This window comes from Podarcis cretensis (assembly GCF_951804945.1).
Source record: "Podarcis cretensis genome assembly, chromosome: 1".
NCBI lineage: Eukaryota > Metazoa > Chordata > Lepidosauria > Squamata > Lacertidae > Podarcis > Podarcis cretensis.
In genome coordinates, this window is record NC_137170.1 from 23,073,171 (window position 1) to 23,094,111 (window position 20,941).

Here is a 20,941-nt window from a genome sequence, read left to right on the forward strand (position 1 = left end):
TGAACAACAATGATTTTACAGAAATATAGTCTCTAACTATTTATTCAATTTTGCAAAATAAAATAAAATATTGTCTTCCAAAAGTACAATATGATTTCAGTCTGTTTAAAGTGTTTACGCTTGCACTTCTAGTTGAAGAATATTGGGAGTAAGAGGTGGTATGCAATTAAATTTTGAATACCACCCATTGAAATTAGTGAACATGAAATTAATTTCAGTGGGTCTACTCTGCATAAACCTTAGCTGAAGACCATCAAAGTACTGGGAAAGGTTTCTGCCTTAATGTGGTAAATGTGAGCATGGTGGCCTCCAGATGTTATGGACTACAAATGCCATCATCCCTGACCATTCACCATGCTGATTGGAGCTGAACTCCAGTATCATCTAGAACGTCACAGATTCCCCACCATATTCACATATGGTCATACTTCCCCTAGTTGCCCCTATCCACAATAGAAATCAATAGAAATTTTGTAGAAATCAGGGGAAAGTTGAATATTGGTATATTCTTATACAACTTTTATTGAAAATGCTCCTCCCTGGTGGGGAGAGAGAGGGCAGGGGAATGTACTTTGTAGTATTCACACAAATTAGGCTGCCCATTTATGCATTGCTAAAGAGAGAGGAAACGCATTGACCCCCCTCAAAAGGGGTCATAAAATCTGCATATGCTAATTTATATGCATAGATGAAAATTTAGAAATTGCTATAATTTAGTTTAAATAGGAATACATCTCCAAATGGAGAGAGAGACTGACTGGGGCAGTTGTTGTATTAGCTTAGCCTGCTGCTTAGTGCTATTTTGATGGGTGACTTCAGTCAACAGCGTTCCAATCAGAGAATGCCTTCGAATAGAGGACTGTGCTCTGTGAAGCAGGACACTTGCCCACTGTAATGCAAATGCTTTATATGCAGAACAGTACAAAAGTATCGCCCATCCTCCTCATGAATGTCTCCACCTGGTGCAGGCTTATGTAAATATAGCAACTAGAAGTTATTTTAACATCCAGATGTTCATAATCAAATTGTACTGGATTGGACAGATATTCTCCATCTTGGTGTTTTCCAGTTCTGTGAAGAATAGGAAACTTAGTGCTTTGACATCTTTCCTTCACGGTGAAAGTTGCTCCCTGCTTCAGTGCAAAGATGTTTGTCTGGGCAGACACTGAAGGGGGAGAAAAAACTGGGAAAATTCCACATGGAAGTATATTTCCTTTCTCAACCCTCTGCTGTTTCAGCAGAACCGGAATGGATAATTAGGTAGATGACTTAACTGCCGCATGTAAGAACAGGGCGGGAGGGATAAATGGAAATCCCATTTGTTGAACTTTTCAACTCTTTGATTAGCTTCTGCAATGGTTTGTTCTGAGTTTGCCCTTTGCAACGGGATCAGGATAGTTCTTCTGTCACAAAGGGAGGTTTTCATGCCACCAGTTCTGCCTTGGTGCCCTTTGGCTCCATGCTAACTGCTGCAAGTATTAACATAGCTGAGCTGATTTTGGCAACTGGACAGGGGAGGGGAGAGCGGTGGCGTCAAGGGGAGGGGGAAGATCTCTTCCAAGTGGGTAGAAATGATATGGGAACACATTAAAGTTGATTAAATGACTTAACAAGCGGCACGCACAGCATGGCTCTAAAGTCTGCCCTGTTGCTGTCAGATAGGCTAGCTGCTGTAGATCTTTACGTTTTGCTAATACATCCATTATCGTCATTTCCCAGTCATACATGTGTGGCTTTCTAACTGCTGGTGCAGCTTTCAGTCTGTGTCTGCCATGCAGCTGTCAGTTAGGCACACCTGCTTTAAGCCTGAGGTTCACACCCATGCACTTCCAGGCAAAGGCTTTTGGGCCTGACTTAGCTGAGAAATTGTTTTACATGACATCTGCAGCTATATAGACCTCTAATCCCACTTTATGGAAGCTTCTTTGTGACTGAGCAATTGGGATTCAGCAGGGTTTTTAAAGCTTGAGAAGGTGCACTAATGTTTAAATACAAACATGGCTGCCCAACTCTAAAATCACACCCCCCTCCTCTCTCTCTCTCTCTCTCTCTCTCTCTCTCTCTCTCTCTCTCTCTCACACACACACACACACACACACACACACACTTTAACTTTATTTATTTACTTGCTTGCTTACTTACTTACACCCCACTTTTTCAGTCAATCATTTCCTCCCCAAATGGCTTCTATCAATCATAAAGTTGAGGACCTGTCTTCAGGCTTACAAGCTAAAAAAACAACAGCAAAAAGCCCATAGATATATATAGAAAAGGATGTGGCATGAAAATATAGCAGAATGGTGAGCTATTCTTGTTTCAGACCAGGCTGATCTTCTCTTGCTGGTTGCTCTTGCTTGGAGAGCAGCTGGTGGCCCCTTTGTCTTTTGACCCATGGATGGGGCCAGAGTTTTGTTTTTCTGCTTTCTTCTGCAATCCCAGGGCAACTGGAACAGAGTGCTCTTCTTGGCTGGGGGTGGGTTGAGGGTTGCAAACTCCCTTCAACTCTTCCTTCATTAGGCGAGATATAGGGCTGGGTTCTTTTGCACCTTGCCATATTGTTGTTTCTGGATGTCAGAGGGAGAAGCTTCCCATGGCTCTTGTTTCCCTGGCCAGTTGCAGAGACCAACATGTGGTCCCCTTCAGCTCTGCAGTTCCAGGGCAATTTTATTTGATGAAGTTGTTACTGTTAAAGAGGCACGGATTTCTCTTGCTTACAACAGAGGATTCTTTGTCTTCAGATAGGGATGAATAATATTACTAGATTTTGGGGTGCCAATTTACTTCTCCTTAGGCTGATGTCTACTGGAGCATTTCTAAAAGCCTGGCTGCATGGTGGAAGCTCATGTATTGGTAGTGAGCTCAAGCACTTAGTCACGACAGCTATGTAGGCAGGCATCTCCATGATCGATTTCCAGCCAGGCATCTCCCAAACTAATCTACCTCACAGGGTGGTTGTGAGGTTATCACAGGTGGGATGTGGGAGAACAGTGTACACTATCCTGAGCTGTTTGGAAAAATGGCAGGATAAAAATGTAATACAGCGGTACCTTGGGTTCAGAACTTAATTTGTTATGGAGGTCCGTTCTTAACCTGAAACTGTTCTTAACCTGAGGTACCACTTTAGCTAATGGGGCCTCCCGCTGCCACCGTGCGATTTCTGTTCTCATCCTGAAGCAAAGTTCTTAACCTGAGGTACTATTTCTGGGTTAGCGGAGTCCGTAACCTGAAGCAGTGGCGTAGCGTGGGTTATCAGCACCCGGGGCAAGGCAAGTAATTTGCGCCCCCTAACCCGTGGATTTGCGCCCCCTAACCCGTGGATTTGCGCCCCCTAACCCGTGGATTTGCGCCCCCTAACCCGTGGATTTGCGCCCCCTAACCCGTGGATTCTCCTAACCCCCAGATGTTGCACCCGGTGCGGCCGGCCCCCCCTGCACCCCCCACGCTACGCCACTGACCTGAAGTGTCTGTAACCCGAGGTACCACTGTAATAAGAATATATTGGTAAGAGATTATATGGCAAGAATGAATTGAAGCTTTTTTTCTTTCTTAATTGCCCAGGAAGCTGCATGCTAAATTACTTGGTCTTGATGGACTGTGATAAACTGAAATCTCAAATGTTGAAGCAAAGGAAGAAGAAAAACAAGCTATTCTGGCTCAGTAACCCTAAGTGAGCAATCATACTTATTACAAACCGCCTTAGGAATACCATATACAGAATTTGGCCAAGGTCAGTGTAGACGGGCGCTGTACATTCTGTTCAGAAGAAGGCTCACCCGGTGCCAGAGAACACTGAAATTACCAGCATTGAATTGTACAATTTATGGAAATATGTTAGAGTGCCATAAATCTGATGCTGGAGCGAAGTACAAACAGCATAGAAATGCTTTTGCCTTTGTAGGTGTTATAGCATGAGGTGCAGTCATGAACTCTAGATTCTGACGCCCTCCAAACGTTAAACTTTAATTCCAATCAGTACAATGCAAGTTAGATGTTAACCACATTGGGTTTAGAAATCAAAAGAGTTCTTGAGTTGCACTCCCTAAAACTGCTGTAAGAGCAAAAAAAAAAAAAAAAAAAAAAAAAAAGAACCTTCATATTTTTATAGTCCTCTATATAGGGCTTCATAGATACATTATCTTAGTAATCCCTAGAAATAACTTTAGAAATGCAGGTCAGTATTATAACCGAAATAAAAAAGAAAGTGGGGAGCATTCTCTACAACAGGAACACACAAAGTGGAAAAGAATTCTAGGCACACATGGGGAATAAAAAGTTTCATTTATAAAGTTTGTGGCTAGGGTGCAGTTGCAGGAGAAAAATGGTAGATGTCCATAGAGAAATGGCAGCTGGGGTTTCAATGCATGAAGTGGCCAATTATGAATTGTTACAGCCTTTAAGGCATTCTTTCCTTTCTAAGATTTTTATTTCCTTTCACTGAATAACCACCCATCTCTTCTTGCCATGTTACACCTCCCTCGCTGTATCCCGCATTGCAAACTCCCTTGCCCTAGAGTCCTTTATTTTATTTTGGCAGCTTTTGTCTCCTAGTTGCGGGGTCCAGAGTCTGCGAGTGAGAGCAATGTGCTGAATTCTCTGGAATAAACCTTAACATTTTGGGGGGTGAACATGTCAGATGTGAGGGAAAACTTGGAGAGATGCTGCAAAGACCAGGAAGCAGGAGGGGCTGGAATTCCAGCCAAGGAGAAACACTGGCTCCTTGTTTTGCTCAGCAGAGGGCCATCAGAAATGTGCACTAGACTTTGTCAGACTTGTGACAGGAGCTGATATTTCTGCTGAAAAGGCTTCATGTACTGTAAGGACTTTTCATGCCAGTATACAAAGGAAAGGTGGAAAAGCTCCAAACCTTGCGCAGTTTAGAAGTGTTTACTTTCCACAGCTATGAATTGTTCTGAGAACATGGAGAACTTCTTTGCAAACAGCTTAATCTTTGCAATATCGGTCGAAGCTGTTGGTTCTTGCTGTTTGGGGTCACGATCTAGAGAACCTGTTCCACATTTAGAAATCTGCTTACACCATACAGAGCAGCTCTTTCTCCTATTCAAGCACTTTGGGCAAAAGAACCTTCCCCATTTAGAGGAAACCTCGAGCAACATAATGAGCATTTGTTCCTTGTGTTCAAGTGGTTTCAGGTGGCTAATTATTTCTCTTAACCTTGTGTTGTGCAGGAACTTTACATATTATGTGGATACGGTAAATATGAGCATATATTTGCATATATATGCTTTGCACACTTGACCCTCACATCTCTTAGGGTAAAGATTTCCGAGGTGAATAATCCTTGCAGTAAACAGGTTAATATGAGGATTTTAAAGTTGTGATGGCCAAATAGCTGATTCATCTGTAATGTACATCCCATAACAAGGAATACAGTACATAGAAGGTATACCTCTAGACCAGGGAGGTGAACCCCACTCGCCTTTAAAAAACAAAACCTCAATTTTTGCCTTCCAATTTTTTTCATGAGTTTTTGCCTGCAAACTAGACCAGGTGAGGGGAACCTTAATCCTCCAGATGTTGTTGAACTTCAGCTCCCATCAGCCTCAGCAAGCATAACGATGGATCATGGGTCATGGATGATGGATGGTAGTTCAGCAACATCTGAAGGGCCAAAGGTTCCTCACCACTGATCTAGACCAGTGTTTCCCAAAGTTGGGTCTCCAGCTGCTGTTGGACTACAACTCCCATAATCCCTAGTTTGTGGGACCAGTGGTCAGGAATTATGGGAATTGTAGTCCAATAACAGCTGGAGACCCAAGTTTGGGAAACACTGGTCTCGACCATGACTGAGGAACCTTTGGCCCTTCAGTTGTTGCTGAACTACAACTCCCATCATCCATCGTTATGCCTGTGGATGATGTGGACCTCCAGATGGCATTCCACAATTCCCGACCATTGGTCATGCTGGCTGGGACTGATAGGATTTGTAGTCTGACAACATCTGGAGGGCCACACGTACTTCCTCTCTTCATTAGATGCTCCCCAGCTTTTAGTACACATTGGAGTTTGTAGCAGGGGAAATAATTGCATCATGTTTGCATGACTACAAACCAAGCAACTGCATGGTGAAAAAACAACAGCTTCTTATATCTCATCCTTATTTGGATTGTTTACATTCACACTATTTTGGGTGAGGGAATAATGGCTCTTGCACTGCTACTGCTGGATTTCTTCTTCCCCTTCCTCCTCGCCTCCCTGCTGTGACGTTGAACTATTAGTCCCGCTTCCTACAGCTGCTTGGAAAGGGAGGACAGGAGAGCCCTTGAGTCTTTATAACAGCTTAAAGTTCTTTGTGACTCTGCAATACCAAAGTGCTCTTTCCGTCTCTTGCTCTGCATGTGCAGTTGTTGCCTTACGCTCAGCTGCATGATTCCGTACGTGTTTTGTGGTGGTGAAACTTTTGTTTGCCTTTCTGTCTCCTACGTTGCATGCAAACGACACTAGAACTTAATTGTCTCTGTTACATCCTGCTTGTCTTCCGAGGAACTTGGGGGCTGTGGAGGGAAAGTTGAGTTTAAACGGAAGCAAACACAGTTCTTTCTTTTTTAAGTGCTGTGAGCAACCTGCCTGCCTGCCTACCTGATCACCTGATATAAGTGAACTTAAAAGGATGCTTCTGCGCATGCTAAATTTTGCTATTTCAGGGTCGCTTGCCAATTCCTCACTAGGGTCTTGTGTTCTTCTGCTGAGCCTCATGCACTTCCTGTAGATTTAAGGTCCTTGTGCTATTGGGACACACAGACAAAGACAGGTTCCGCCCATGCACTTCCCCCCAGGATTTTAGAGTGGTGATTTGGCATTGGCAAATGCAGCTGTTTCTACTACTTAGCTTTTCTGGATTTCCTCTTTCTTTTTAAAAACACTTATCTTTGCTTGGCCACAGTAAGTAACAGTGCACTCAATTAATTCCAAATCAGTATGGAGCCCAAAGTGCAAGTGACAATGACAGACCTCACCTGCATGTTCAAAAGTAGATCTGTCCTTCTGAGGTGGTTAGATGCAAAAGAGGACCTTCAGTAGATGTATAAAAAGAGAGGATTTCAGCTGGTATTGTTTGTCATGCAACGTCCATTTCCTGAAATTTGCTCTTCTACATAATAGTTAAATTTAATTTGAATAAGTTAAATTATTTATATAGTGGTACCTCGGGTTACATACGCTTCAGCTTACATACGCTTCAGGTTACAGACTCTGCTAACCCAGAAATATTACCTCAGGTTAAGAACTTTGCTTCAGGATGAGAACAGAAATCACACAGCAGCGGCGCAACGGCAGCAGGAGGCCCCATTAGCTAAAGTGGTGCTTCAGGTTAAGAACAGTTACAGGTTAAGAACAGACCTCCAGAACGAATTAAGTTCTTAACCCGAGGTACCACTGTATTATTAAATGAAGAAGCAATAAAAATGCAATTAAAAATCAGTATGAATATTCAGTGCAATGGGTGTGCCATCTCCCATTTTCAGCCACAAATCCACAGACATACCATGGATCATCTGAATAAAGCTTGCAGACCACTGATAGTCCATAAGCCACAAATTTGGGAACCCCTGGGCTAGATGCTACAGAAGTGGCCTTGGAATAGTTCCTCCTTCTCTGTTCCTGTGGCACAACATGGTCTAGCTTTATTCATTTGCTGGTGAGAGGTGGGGAGGGAGGCCTATTTAAGCATTTGATTGGATGTCTTCCTACATAATCCTTCCCAACTCACAATTGGATATGTAAGATCAATTGTTCCTTGGTGCAAACATTGAGTTCACGACACTGAACAAGAGTGCCTTAAGATTCATCTTGGTGCCCGGGGGGATACAGACACAAGGAGGAAGACAGGTCAAGGTGGCATTGGATATATTTTATTCTACAAAAGCTGTGGCTTTGGTTGGAAACTTAACCATATTGTGAGCCTTCGTACCATTCTGAAGAAAACAGGAATGCAGGTATCTTGTAGGGCTGCAGAAGACAGGTCTGCCTGGTGATATTGCAGAACTACTGTCTTGAGTAGATAGAACCGAGCTAGATAGATCAATAAGCTGAACTGGTGTAAAATATCTTCATATTCTGACTGCAGTGGTTCTGGGAAATGGTAATTCATGGCTACTAGTTGAGCACCCCTTAGAATGCCACTGCGGACGTGATGCAGGTGTACAGATGGCCCAGCTCAGTAGGTCAGGTTGGCATGTTCAACTATGCATCATGATATTCTAATATTCTCCGTATCTTTATATCTGGAGCTGAGTTGCCATCTGAACACCCAGATTTGATCTCACAGAATAAACCTACTTCCTGCTTTTTTTGACTTTTCCAGCTTGACCTTACCAAACCGATAGAAGATCAGGGTCCGTTAGATGTGATCATACACAAACTGACGGACGTCATCATTGAAGCTGACCAAAATGACAGCCAGTCGCTGGAGCTGGTTCACAGGTTTCAGGTGAGTAACATAGTTGATACCTCCTTGTGATTTATGGTGGATACAAAGGGCAAGAAGAAGAGTCTGGTTAAGCTATCCCTCCACCTGCAAATGACAGTCCTATGGCCTTCTGCCTGTATTGCGGAACAGCATTCAGATGTGCAAAGCAGCAGAATTGCATGTAACGTGCTGTCGCCCTTCCCTCTGTGCCCATTGCACTTTCCCAAGGCGAATTTTCCTTTCCCCTCTAGCATATTGGTTGACTTGGGTCTGCTTGAATGTGTGAAGAGATGCAAATCTCATAGGTGAGCACTGTTCCCTTGCCAGGGTATGCATCCGCAGCCCTGTGATTGTGCCAGCAAAAATGTTCAAAAGAGGAAATGCCCTGAGTTGTCTTGTGTTCAGGGTGGGGGTTGAGTGGGAATTTGATATCTTGGGACAGAACTACATGTTATGTATAACTCTGGGAAGCTGCTACAAACAGCACCCCTATAGCTTGTGGATGTTCTGACCTTGCTTAACGTTACCAGCTGGCAGCTGTGGGAATGTGCTCAATTTGATTATTGTCTCAGCATGGGAGGAAGTGAGTTTAAAAGTTACAGGGGAGAGGGATTTATTTGTGTTTTTCCTGTGCCATATGTTCCTTGTAGTTGCACCTTTAGACCTAGCAGCAGTGTTGTATTGCCTACAGTTAGGTTCTTCTAGGGCTCCCCTTGTGGCCAAATCACACCCACCTGGTGTCATATGTGATGTCAGGTGTTGCACAGGTAAGGGCAGGGCTTGGCTTAAAGGCTGTTTCTGCAGGCTCAGCCGGTTGGCAGAGTAGAACTTTGAACAGGGTTTCAGAAGACCTGGGAGGGTGGGAAGTGGGGGAAAGTCACCTGAAGTCATTGTGATGTCAAAGTTAGCCTGTGGGAGGTGGGGATTGGGCCAGAAAGATTTCTCACCATGGTCTGCAGCAGAAAGAAGAGTGAATGCAGTTAAGGAGCTAAACACAGGCATCTTTCAGAACATGTCATGTGACCTGTTCCCTTGGCTATTCTTTGCATTTCCTTTTGGATGTGCAGGTAGTACAAAAAACACCCGATGTGGATGTTGAGAATTACTGCTTCTGCAAGTCCTGAATGCAGCATTTTATGTTGCTGACATTGTCTTTCTTTCTTTCTTTCTTTCTTTCTTTCTTTCTTTCTTTCTTTCTTTCTTTCTTTCTACCTTGGGTACAAAAACTTCAAGGTGATACCTTCTTAAATTAAGAAGAGCTGTTCCAGTTAATTGGCCAGCCTTTGCATTCGAAGCAGAAGTTTTCAACTGATGCTCTTACAGCTTTAAGACGTTTGCCGTTGGCTGGGTGAGCTCAGCGTATTAAATAGCTTAGCTGGAAACAAGCTTTCAGTTGTTCGGTATTGAGAGGCAAGCACCATTTTAAACAAAATAAATACAGGAGGACCTTTGCACAATGGTTGCAGCCAAGTAGCATATTTCAAATAAACAAAGCAAGAGAATTATTGTTCACAGAAACTATTCTACGCTGTACTTTATAAGTGGATTTCTTAAGAAATACACTTTAAACTATATATAGTTTAAGTACCTTCTTGCAGGACTACTTAAACCAAGTACAAAAGTGAAGGTATTTATGTTCTCCATAGCCCAGGACAGAGGACTTAGAGGATGTACTGTTCATCTGCCCTGGGACTTTTGTGTTGTCTTCATTTGGGCTAATCCTCTCCTCCCTACTGAAAACAGAAGAAAACTTCTGCTGGATCAGGATAGAGGCCCATCTTGTCCATCATCCTGTTGTCACAGTGGCCAGCCAGATACCTCTGGGAAGCTCGCAAACAGGACCCGAGTACAACAGTGTTCTCCCTACTTGTGATTCCCAGCATTTGATATTCAGAGTAAACACTACACAAATCTGGAGTGGAGTCCCTAAGATGGTTGGATGGCAATTCATACGCCTCCTGGCAACTCCTGCAGCCAAGCTGGTGCCTAATGTATTGCTCTGCTTTTCTCTGGACCACATCAGTGAGGCCAAGAAGGTGGGTCTTGTCATCTGGGCATTCCAGGACCTCCATACACACTCCACCCAGGTGCTGCTCACCCCTGGAGGCACACTCCATTGTCTCTCGAGACAGATGGATACCAACAACAACATTATTATCGCATGGGGACACTCTTACACACCTGACTTCTGTCTAATCAGCTCTGCAGGCTTCCTGCTGGAATGGTTGGTGCAGAAGAAGTTGACTCTGGACCATGTATAACTGGCAATTCCCCTACCCCTTGTGTGCTCTGTGATGAAAAGCCTCTGCCAAGCGCTGCAAGCTTCTGTGATAACTAAACAGGAGGAAGAAATCCTCATCAGTGCTTGGCAATGTAAAAATACCACTCATCTGACCTTGGAGTTACTTGACGCAACTGGGTATCCCTTGGGCTCATTACTAGATATTAAATTAAAAGGTAAAGGTACCCCTAGATATTAAATTAAGCTGTGTACTAATTAGCAGCTACATGAATAAAACATTGCCCCTCCCTCCTGCAGTGGAAGGGTCAGCACCAACAATCTCCTGAGGGGGTTTCTATCCCTTGAAGTGTAATTGCCTCGACTCTACATTTTAACCCTTTAAGAACTCACAGCTGTCCATGGAGTCACAGGTTAATTCTGTGTCCAAGGCGGCTGTCTACCAGCTCCATCTGGTGTGCCGGCTGAGACCCTACCTGCCTGCGCATTGTCTCACAAGCACTGGTTATCTACCACTTGGACTACTGCAATGTGCTCTACATGGGGCTACTTTTGAAGGTGACCCGGAAACTACAATTAATCCAGAATGTGGTGGCTAGACTGGTGACTGGGAGCAGCTGCTGAGACCATATAACACTGGTCCTGGAAGACCTACATTGCTCCCAATACGTTTCCGAGCACAATTCATAGTGTTGGTGCTGACCTTTAAAGCCCTATACAGCCTTGGCCCTGTATACCTGAAGGAGTGTCTCCACCCCCATCATTCAGCCCAGACACTGAGATCCAGGTTTGAGGGCCTTCTGGCGGTTCCCTCGCTGCAAGAAGTGAAGCTGCAGGGAACCAGGCAGAGGGCCTTCTCGGTAGTGGCACCCACCTGTGGAATGCCCTCCCGTCAGATGTCAAGGAAATAAAAAACAATCTGACTTTTAGAAGAAATCTGAAGGCAGCCCTGTTTAGGGAAGCTTTTTAAGGTTTAATGTTTTACTGTGTTTTTATATATGCTTGAAGCTGCCCAGAGCTGCTGGGGCAACTCAGCCAGATGGGCAGGGTACTAATAATAATAATAATAAGCCAGTTCCCAACATTCTGTCACTTTCTTATGTGATCGGGGGGAAGAGCCCACAACGTAGCTATTCATATCTGGTCACAATTGGCTATCGGTAGCTAGGCCAGGGATGGAGAACCTATTTGACCCTCAGAATTGTCTCCTGGCTACACACCTTCCTCAGCCTCCCAACTTCTTCCTATGTCATCCCCCTCACCAGCCCTGTTTTCTACCTCCTTGATAGTTTTTATTTTATTTGTCTAGCTAAAATGTGTCCCTCACAGTCCTCCTTCTTTGCTTGGATGGAGGACAGAGTCCCTCTTCTCACTGTTTCGGAGAGTCATGACCCACCAGCATTTGAAATTCGTCAGGTGCATTTTTCACCTGGATATTGGCCATTTGCCAATCCAGTAAAGATGCCCAGTTGCCAGGATGGCACCTGACGTCTCCACTACCTGGAGATGCATGCCTGAGGATCCTTGGATCCTGACTATTTCCACACATCGTGCAGAATTCTATCCATTATATTTTATCTGCACAATCAGAATGAATTTCAGAAACCAAAAAGTCGTATTGGAAAAGCTGTCTGACTCCAAAATGGCAACTAGGCATTCCGTTTTGGTTACTGTAACCCTGGTTTAAGGTGCCATTTGACACCTATACTTATATATCTGAGTTTCTAACACTGTCACCTGCCTCCACCTGGGAACTCAGTTGCAAAAGGTGCAAGGTGCTTTAGGGGGATAGAAGATTCAGAATAAGTCTCCTGCCTGCTCCCTTTCCAGTATCAGGAGCATCCTCTGAGGAGGGAAAGTTCCTTCTGGATGCATGCAACCCAACAGCAATATACAAGTGATTGAATTCACAATTGTAATTTATGAAGCACCTTAGAATCTAGGTAGTGTGCAATAGTTGTATTAAGAAGAGCAAACACTGCCCATAACTTTTCTTTAGAAGAGCCTTTGTGGGGAGAGGGGAAGACCGTGGTTCAGTGGTACAGCACCTGCTTAGCATGGGATAGCTCAGTTGCCTAGTACTCTCAGGCTCATGGGTTTGAGCCCCACATTGGGCAAAAAGATTCCTGCATAGCAAGGGGTTGGACTAGAATGACCCTTGGGGTCCCTTCCAACTATACAAGTCTATGCTTCTATGAAGGTCTCTGCTTCAATTCCTGGTGTCTCCAGGTAGAGCTGGGGAAAGCTCCTGCTCGATCCCTGCAGAGATGCTTCGAACAGTACAGATCTAGGTGGACCAGTGGGTAACTCAAGGCGACTTCCTATGTTGCTTTGAGTACAAGTAAGATGGAGAGGCAGAGATCAGATGTCAAAGGTTTGGTAACAAAGGTAAGTTTTCAGAGGCTGCTGAAACGTGTGTAAGGAGGAAGAAGCACAGACTGTGCAAGTTCCAGAGAAAAGGGGGCAGGAACAGAGAAGGGGTGAAATAGAGGAAGCAACCTGAGGTTTAACCAAGAGGAACGTTATCAGTAGACTCAACCAAAACAAGAAGGCAAATGAAGAGAAAGAAGCAGAGATAGATAAAAGGAAGTGAAGAGATTTTTAAAAATGACCAAAAAGAAGCAGCAGCAACTTAAATTGGATCAGCTAAGGAAATGGAAGCAAATGAATAGAATTCTCTAATGAAGGGAAACGTGGGAGAAAGGAGATCCAGGGTGAAGGTGAGAGAGATGCCAATCAGAAAGAAGAGAGAGTAATCAAACCATGAAAGAATAAAATAATAAGGCACTGTTAGGAGTAGAAGACAAAAGACATTTCAGGCTGATACCAGTATGGTTTTCTTTGCTGGAGCTTGAATGAAAGGAGTGGGAGTGGGGGGAGAGTTGGAGAGCTCACAGTTCAGCATTTGGAGGAAAAGGAAGAATGCAAGTATTATTCAGAGTGAGAGAAAAAGAAGGTTCAGGTGTAGAAATAGGAAGGCGGGTGCTCAGTTTGGAATAAATTAAGCTTGAGGTAATAATATGTAAGGGACACGGGTAGCGCTGTGGGTTAAACCACAGAGCCTAGGACTTCCCGATCAGAAGGTTGGCGGTTTGAATCCCCGCGACGGGGTGAGCTCCCGTTGCTCGGTCCCAGCTCCTGCCAAGCTAACAGTTCGAAAGCACGTCAAAGTGCAAGTAGATAAATAGGTACCGCTCCGGCGGGAAGGTAAACGGCGTTTCCGTGCGCTGCTCTGGTTCTCCAGAAGCGGCTTAGTCATGCTGGCCACATGACCCGGAAGCTGTACGCCGGCTCCCTCGGCCAGTAAAGCGAGATGAGCGCTGCAACCCCAGAGTCGGGTTAATAATATGTAACTTAATAATACATAACTCTGCTGGAACGTACCAAAGGACCACATAGCTGAGCATCTTGTTCTCTAATTGTGGATAAGCAGATGCCCATGGGAATCCAACAAATTTTCCAGGGCCCCAGGTTACAGTTACATCAGGCCACCACCTTGCTGAAGCTAAGCTTGGCTGGCTCTGGTTAGCGTCTGGATGATTGACTGCTTGGGTACTACACGTATTCTGCCCTGGGTTTCATGATGGCAAAAGTGGGATATAAATGTAAGGAAGTAAATAAATAAATAAATAAAATAAAATAAAGAGCATAACCTGAGTGCAATAGCACTCTTCCACTCGTATTCCTTAGCAACTGGTATTATTGGAAATATTACAGCCTCAGTTTTATTTGTTTTATTGAACAGAATTTGTATGCCGCTTAATTGTAAACAACAACAATCCTCTAAGTGGTTTTGACTAGTAGCCATTCATAGCCTTATTCCCCGTGAATTTTTCTAAGCCATCCACGTTGGTGGCCATCACTAAATCTTGTGGTAGCTAATATAATGGGAAGACAATTCAGTCAAAAAGTAAACAAGATAAGCCAGGGGCAAGGAAGCTTTTCTGGTCAGTAGGCCAGATTCTTATCTCCCCACTTCTGCTGGGCCAGATTTGATTGGTGGTCGATGAGGTAAGCAGAGAAATTAGAAAAAGTTCCCTCCCTCATCTTCTGCTCCTGTAGTGGTACCCAATATTTTGACAGAGCCATGGCAGTGAAGCATCCCACATATTCTGTGGCCCTTCTCATTTCTGACTGCTGTCCTTCAGTCGCTGCCATTGAGAAACAGCACAGCGGCAATCTAGTGCAAATTTAATAGAGAAAGAAATGCAATGGGAACCCCGAGAGATAAGAATGAAATGAGAAAGCATCAAAATCCAGGAGATGCTGTGATAGGATTCAAATAGGAAGATCAACTGGATATATGAAACTAATAATAAAACTTCCATTTTATTCAATGGAGTATAAAAATTAGAGGCATACTACTCCTCCTCCTCCTACTACTAGAACCCCCACCCGCCCAAAGTAATACAAATGGTCTGTGAAGCTGTTGAATTGCTTTCATTCAGAAAAAAAGAAAACATTTTCCAAAATCCACTTCATACACTGTAGCCTGACTATTCTCTGGTTTGCTTTTCTTCACCTAAGCCCTAGTAGATGTTTACTCTTTTTAAATTAGATTCTGAGGATGGCATATTTCGTTTCCAGATATAATTGCACACTTGTGTGACACCCAGGCCGTTGGACAGCTTGTATGCAATTCTTATTGTACTCTTGGGCATGTTCAAGAAGGTGCTCTGCATGCACTGTCATTACAAAAATGCTTTTAGCTCCATGAGCAGTTCTTTAGAGGCTATTGATTTTATCTTTGCTTAAAATGCACATTACGGAGAGCAGCTTCAGCTGCGTTAGTTCACTTGCTATTCATGCCCTAGTATTGTGCTCCATGCCACTTTCACTCAGATGCTCAGACATAATGGCCTTTCGTTTAACTTTGTCATGATTAATTTATTTACATTTTGCTGTGGCTTTAGGAACATAACATGGCCTTCTGTTGTAGCTATCAAACTTGACTGCATATGTAAGAATATACAGTGGGACCTCAGGTTAAGTACTTAATTCGTTCCGGAGGTCCGTACTTAACCTGAAACTGTTCTTAACCTGAAGCACCACTTTAGCTAATGGGGCCTCCTGCTGCCACCGCGGCACCAGAGCATGATTTCTGTTCTCATACTGAAGCAAAGTTTTTAACCTGAAGCACTATTTCTGGGTTAGCGGAGTCTGTAACCTGAAGCGTATGTAACCTGAAGCGTATGTAACCCGAGGTACCACTGTATATATATGTAAAAATTTGTGTCCAACTTAATGAACAGTCACTGCTCTTTCTTACAAGCTGTTTTGAACAATGTATTTATCCATTGTAAAAGTACAGATAAATACACTAACCTTTGCACGTTACCCTAAGTGGAAATGCATGCTGGGTCATATTGCGTCTGGTTGACCTCGCTTTGGCTGTAGGTTAACTAAGAATAAAGTTCCACAGAAACCATGGTTACTAGTGGGCCTTGCTCACCAGCTCTCCTGCTTTTACAGAGTTGAAGTTATCAGCCTGCTGTGAAGAATTCCACATGATCCTTTTTTATATGAAAAAGGGGGAGGGAATGAAGTCACATAGGAATTTAATTTAGAAGGCATATTCCTTATAGTATTTCTAGGCAAGCCAAAGATCATGAGAGGGAGGCTTGGAGACAGAAGTTCATACATACCAGCTTTGTTAGCGAGACATTTTATTGCCAGGCTGGGTAGCTATCTCATCTAAAAAAACTTCAAGACGACAGTTTTGCACAGATTTTAACAATGCTAATAGCATGTAAGGCAAGGAGTTATAGATTTCATTTATTATTTTCCCCATGCCAGTGCCAGATGAACATTATAATGCCCACCACCCTTTAGCCTTATTGCACCCCTGAAAAATGTGCTCCTCCTGAGACTCTAGTCTTTCTGCAGAATGGCAGGATAAGAAGGGATACAGACATTCTGACATTGATTGTAAGGCAATGGGAACTAGCCAGATTCTTAGGCTGGATGGTGAGAGAGACGCCTGTTACCCTTCAGATAACAGACTTTGGGAACTCGTTTAAAAGCGTAACAACTTGAACAACCCAATTCTGTGTTTGCACAATCCAATTCTGACTTAATTGCCTGGGATACGCATGACCTTCGGGCACCTGCACCCAGGCCCTTTGCTTCCACCTCCCTTTTTGAAACTGGGGCAACACACCAGGAAATTGCCTTTAGCACGCCTCTTGCGGTACAAAACGTCTTGTGGAAGCAGTGGCAATAGGCCCTCCAAGATGCTGGGAATTTGGCAATTGCCCAGGGGCACTGATCCCTTGCCGATGCTTCTTTTGAAGCAGCACATTTCCTATTGCACTCAAAGAGAGGGAAAGAAGGGAGAAAAACATTTTTTTTTTTTAGTTCAGTCATCTGATATTTTTATTATAGCCGATTTCTGTTTCCCTTTCTCTCCCATCTTTGTAACACACTCTCAGAAAACACGTTGCTGTGGGCACTGAAGATTTTGTACAATTTCTTTACTGGTTTGCAGAAAATTAGATCTCCCCCCCCCCCCTTCTAATTAAGAAGACTTTGCAAGATGGCAGAGTGGAGTATGTTGTTGTTGTTATATTTCACTTGCCCTTCCTCCCAAGGGAGTCCAGGACAGCAAACAACAAAGCAGAAAAACAGTACGCTTAAAAATAAAATAAAAAACATTTAAAAACACAAAGGCAAGTTGATTACAGCTTGGGGAGGAGTTACACACTGGGCAATCTGGAGTTTTGTGCAACATGTAGCCTGGTGTGTGCACTGTGTCCTTGATATAAGGCTTAAAAAGTGACTAATTCCTATTGTGTGCTGTCCAGCGCCATGAGCTGTCTCGCATGTGGTGCGTGTGAGCTCCTGCTGTCTATCAGAGGGCAAGAACAAATTGCATACCTATTGTTAGGCTGGTGCATAATGAACTTAGGACTTTGATCATGCACAGGCTTTCTGCTTCCTAGGAACAACCCATGTTGCGTTTGTGCTGCGTGAAAGCACTTGTCTCAAGTGGGCATTTCCATTGAAGGGCAGTAAGCAAGACAAATGGTTTTGTATTGACACAGCCACTCTTTCCTGTCATTTTTGCCAGGACCGCTCTCCCAAAACACCTGCAGACTCTTGCCTCTTGGCTCTGCCACCTTTTCAATGAAGTTTTTAAGTTTTAGCGGCTTAGTCTGCACCCACACCCACACACAAAGCCTGAGTGTGGGCAATTGCAATTGCTTGGTAGTTTCTCCTCTCTCTTTCTCAATCACCCTCTCTCACTTTCTCTCCCCCAAAAAACATTGAGGTTGTAAGTCCTATGGAACATGTCTTCTGCTAATGTTGCTGTGTAAGGTGTCATGCAACTGGATAGCACAATATTATAAAATGCTGCATTCGCCCCTCTGAGCGTAGGTGAAGGAGCAATGGATTTTGTATTACCGTATTTTTCGCTATATAATACGCACCCGACCATAACACGCATGTAGTTTTTAGAGGAGGAAAATCCGTAGGCATGCCACCCGTAGGCATTCCCTCCATAACACGCACAGACATTTCCCCTTACTTTTTAGGAGGAAAAAAGTGAGTGTTATGGTGCAAAAAATACAGTAATTCTGCCTTTCTCTTAGTTTGCTCGAAGAAAGCCCACAAAAGAAGCCCAGTCCTTAAAATAACAAAATTCTATTTGCAAATCTAAAACAAAACAATCTGGTGTTTTTAATTCAAAGTCTTTGAGCCCACTGCTCAGGGAAGGCCTGAACTCACCTTGAGCTTCTTACGGCCCACCTGCTGATGTAAGCCAGATGGCTGCTTTTTCACAAATGGATAGATGCGTGGAGCCGATGGAATGTCTCTTTTAATTTTGCACAAGATTTTTGCTGTATTGCTGCTGCTGCTGCTGCTGCTGGGAAATGTTGTTATAGCACAACTATATATTGTTTTCTCTTGCAGCAAATGGATTATAAGATTTTACGGGATTAACTTCTATTCGCAAAGGCATACAAATGCCTGGTGGTTTGTGTGTGTGTCTAAAACTTTCACATGCCAAGAACAGAGGCAAAAATAACCTAAAGATAACATACAGTACAGTGGAACCTCGTGTTATGTACCGTCCTCCTTATGAACGCTTCGGGTTATGAGCTCCGCTAACCCGGAAGTAGGTCTCCTGGTAGCGAACTTTTCTCCGGGATGTGAGCGGAAGTCGCACGACGGCAGCGGTGGGCACCATTAGTGAAAGCGCGACCAGGTTAAGAACAGTTTTGGGTTGAGAATGGACCTCTGGAACCGAATTAAGTTCGTAACCGGAGGTACCACTGTATTTAAATCTTTATGACCACCCCCACCTCTCAAGGCAATAACAGCCTTTGCAGGTCAGAGAAAATGGTGAGGCCTATTTGGATTGCTTAGCACAGCAGTCAGCAAACCTTTTCAGCAGGGGGCTAGTCCATTGTCCCTCAGACCTTGTGGGGGGCTGGACTATATATTTTTTTTTGGGGGGGGGACGAATTCCTATGCCCCACAAATAACCCAGAGATGCATTTTAAATAAAAGCACACATTCTACTCATGTAAAAACACACTGATTCCCAGACCATCCGCGGGCCAGATTTAGAAGGCGATTGGGCCGGATCCGGCCCCCGGGCCTTAGTTTGCCTACCCATGGCTTAGCACCTCCCCCCCCCCATTGAGTGTGTTCCCCATAATTTTCTCCAACATGCAAGGGGGTCCTTGGCAGAAAAGTGGTTACAGAAAGGGTTCCCTGAATACATTTTTCAAAAAACAGTGGTGTGCAACTAAGTCATACTCAGAATAAACACTTTAAAATCAGTAAGCTCAGGCTAGCCATGCCCACTGATTTCAGTTGATTTAGTGTATGACTTAGATTCAGCTTCCCTTTCAACCTTGTGTGAGCAATCAAGGAAGTGCCTATGCTAGGCCAAGTGTGATCGATTTCCTTTTCCCCCCTTCAATGTACAGTCACCCCTTTAAAGTATAACTAAATCGAAAGTTGACAGGACATGAATTCGCAGTATGCCACCCTCCGGTAACTGATTCTCTAAACAGACACTCCCATTAGCCTTTGGCCTTGGCACCAGAAAGCAGAGCATGGTTAATGAAAACAGTGCAGGACAGGAATGGGGAAATAGACACAGGACCAGCAACTGGTTTCTGAAAAAGAGAGAGAGGGGGAGAGAAAAAAAAATGCTGCTGGTAATGCTCCCTAAGTAAAAAGCTTGGGAACAGTGGCACCATAGAATCAAGTCCATTTTATGCTGTTTTCAAGAGACAATCCAGAGTCCTTGCCACTCACAGAAGGGCTCCTTCTGTTTGTAGAAGGGACTGAGACCCAGCAGAGGCTCCCACTGTGGGAAGGGAGGGGGTACTTTTTCCCTCTTCCTCCTTGGACTATTTCCTACATCTTTCCAGAGAGCATCCCAGTTCTCTGAAGCAGCTTTTCAAAGGATGTTCAAGAGGAAGGAGGAACTGGAAAAAATATTCACCATCTCCCTTTCTTCCGGCAGCAGCATCCCATGAGTGGAGTTTGTCGTTAAATCCATGCCTATATTTTTATTTCACTACCAGATCACTGGTAGATCAGAAACGGGCACTCATTTTAACATTTTTCACCAAATGAGGTGTCTCAGGTTTGGAGAGTGCTGTAGTCTTTGCTCTAAAATGAGCAGAAATGCCCTCTGTTTGTGCCAGCCAGCCCATAAGTGAACTCCCATTCGCAGTAGGATTACTGTTGCTCTATATAATCTTCATTCCCCATGCGAAAATAACTTGAGCAGCTCTCCCAAGGGATGTAGCATTTAGCTAGCTGCATAAGGTGGTGCGTATTCTGAACCAGCCTTTACTCTGTAGGCCTAAGAGAAGGAGAGATATAGAGTTGGAGGAATTCAAGGTCAATCTAAAAATAAGTAATGCCTTAATATAGCCATTTTATTTTGCTGTTGCTCAAAGGGGCATTTCCTTGCTGCTTTTTTAATTTTAAAAAAAGAAAAGCTACATATTTCAGTGACATGGTCACACAGCTCCTCATTTATAGCAAAATTGCCAGAATCCCGAGACGGCTGTATATATTGTGCCTTTCTCCCCATATGTAAAAAGAAGGTTAAAGAAAGCTTGTTCCTAGTAGCACAACAGGTCCTTTCCTCTTATTTTTTAATAGCTGAAATTGGAATGTACAGTCTTCTTTGGAACTATCTCTGTTGCAGGTCATTGTCCGTAAGGAATCGAAGGCTAAAAGCTAGTGTCTGCCTAGCTGGTTTCTTGAAATTATCTTTCATCCTGTTGAAAAGCTAGTTTCATTAG

At 43.8% G+C, this 20,941-nt stretch overlaps 1 protein-coding gene across 1 annotated transcript in view; it reads left to right on the forward strand.

Moving 5' to 3' along the window:
* The window catches only part of ITPK1 (inositol-tetrakisphosphate 1-kinase), a 125,471-nt gene that overhangs the window by 65,190 nt on the left and 39,340 nt on the right, over nucleotides 1-20,941 (forward strand). Inside the window, exon 3 of the mRNA XM_079949247.1 lies at nucleotides 8,321-8,446. Within this exon, the coding sequence (XP_079805373.1) occupies nucleotides 8,321-8,446 (126 nt within the window). The remainder of the gene's footprint in view (nucleotides 1-8,320; nucleotides 8,447-20,941) is intronic.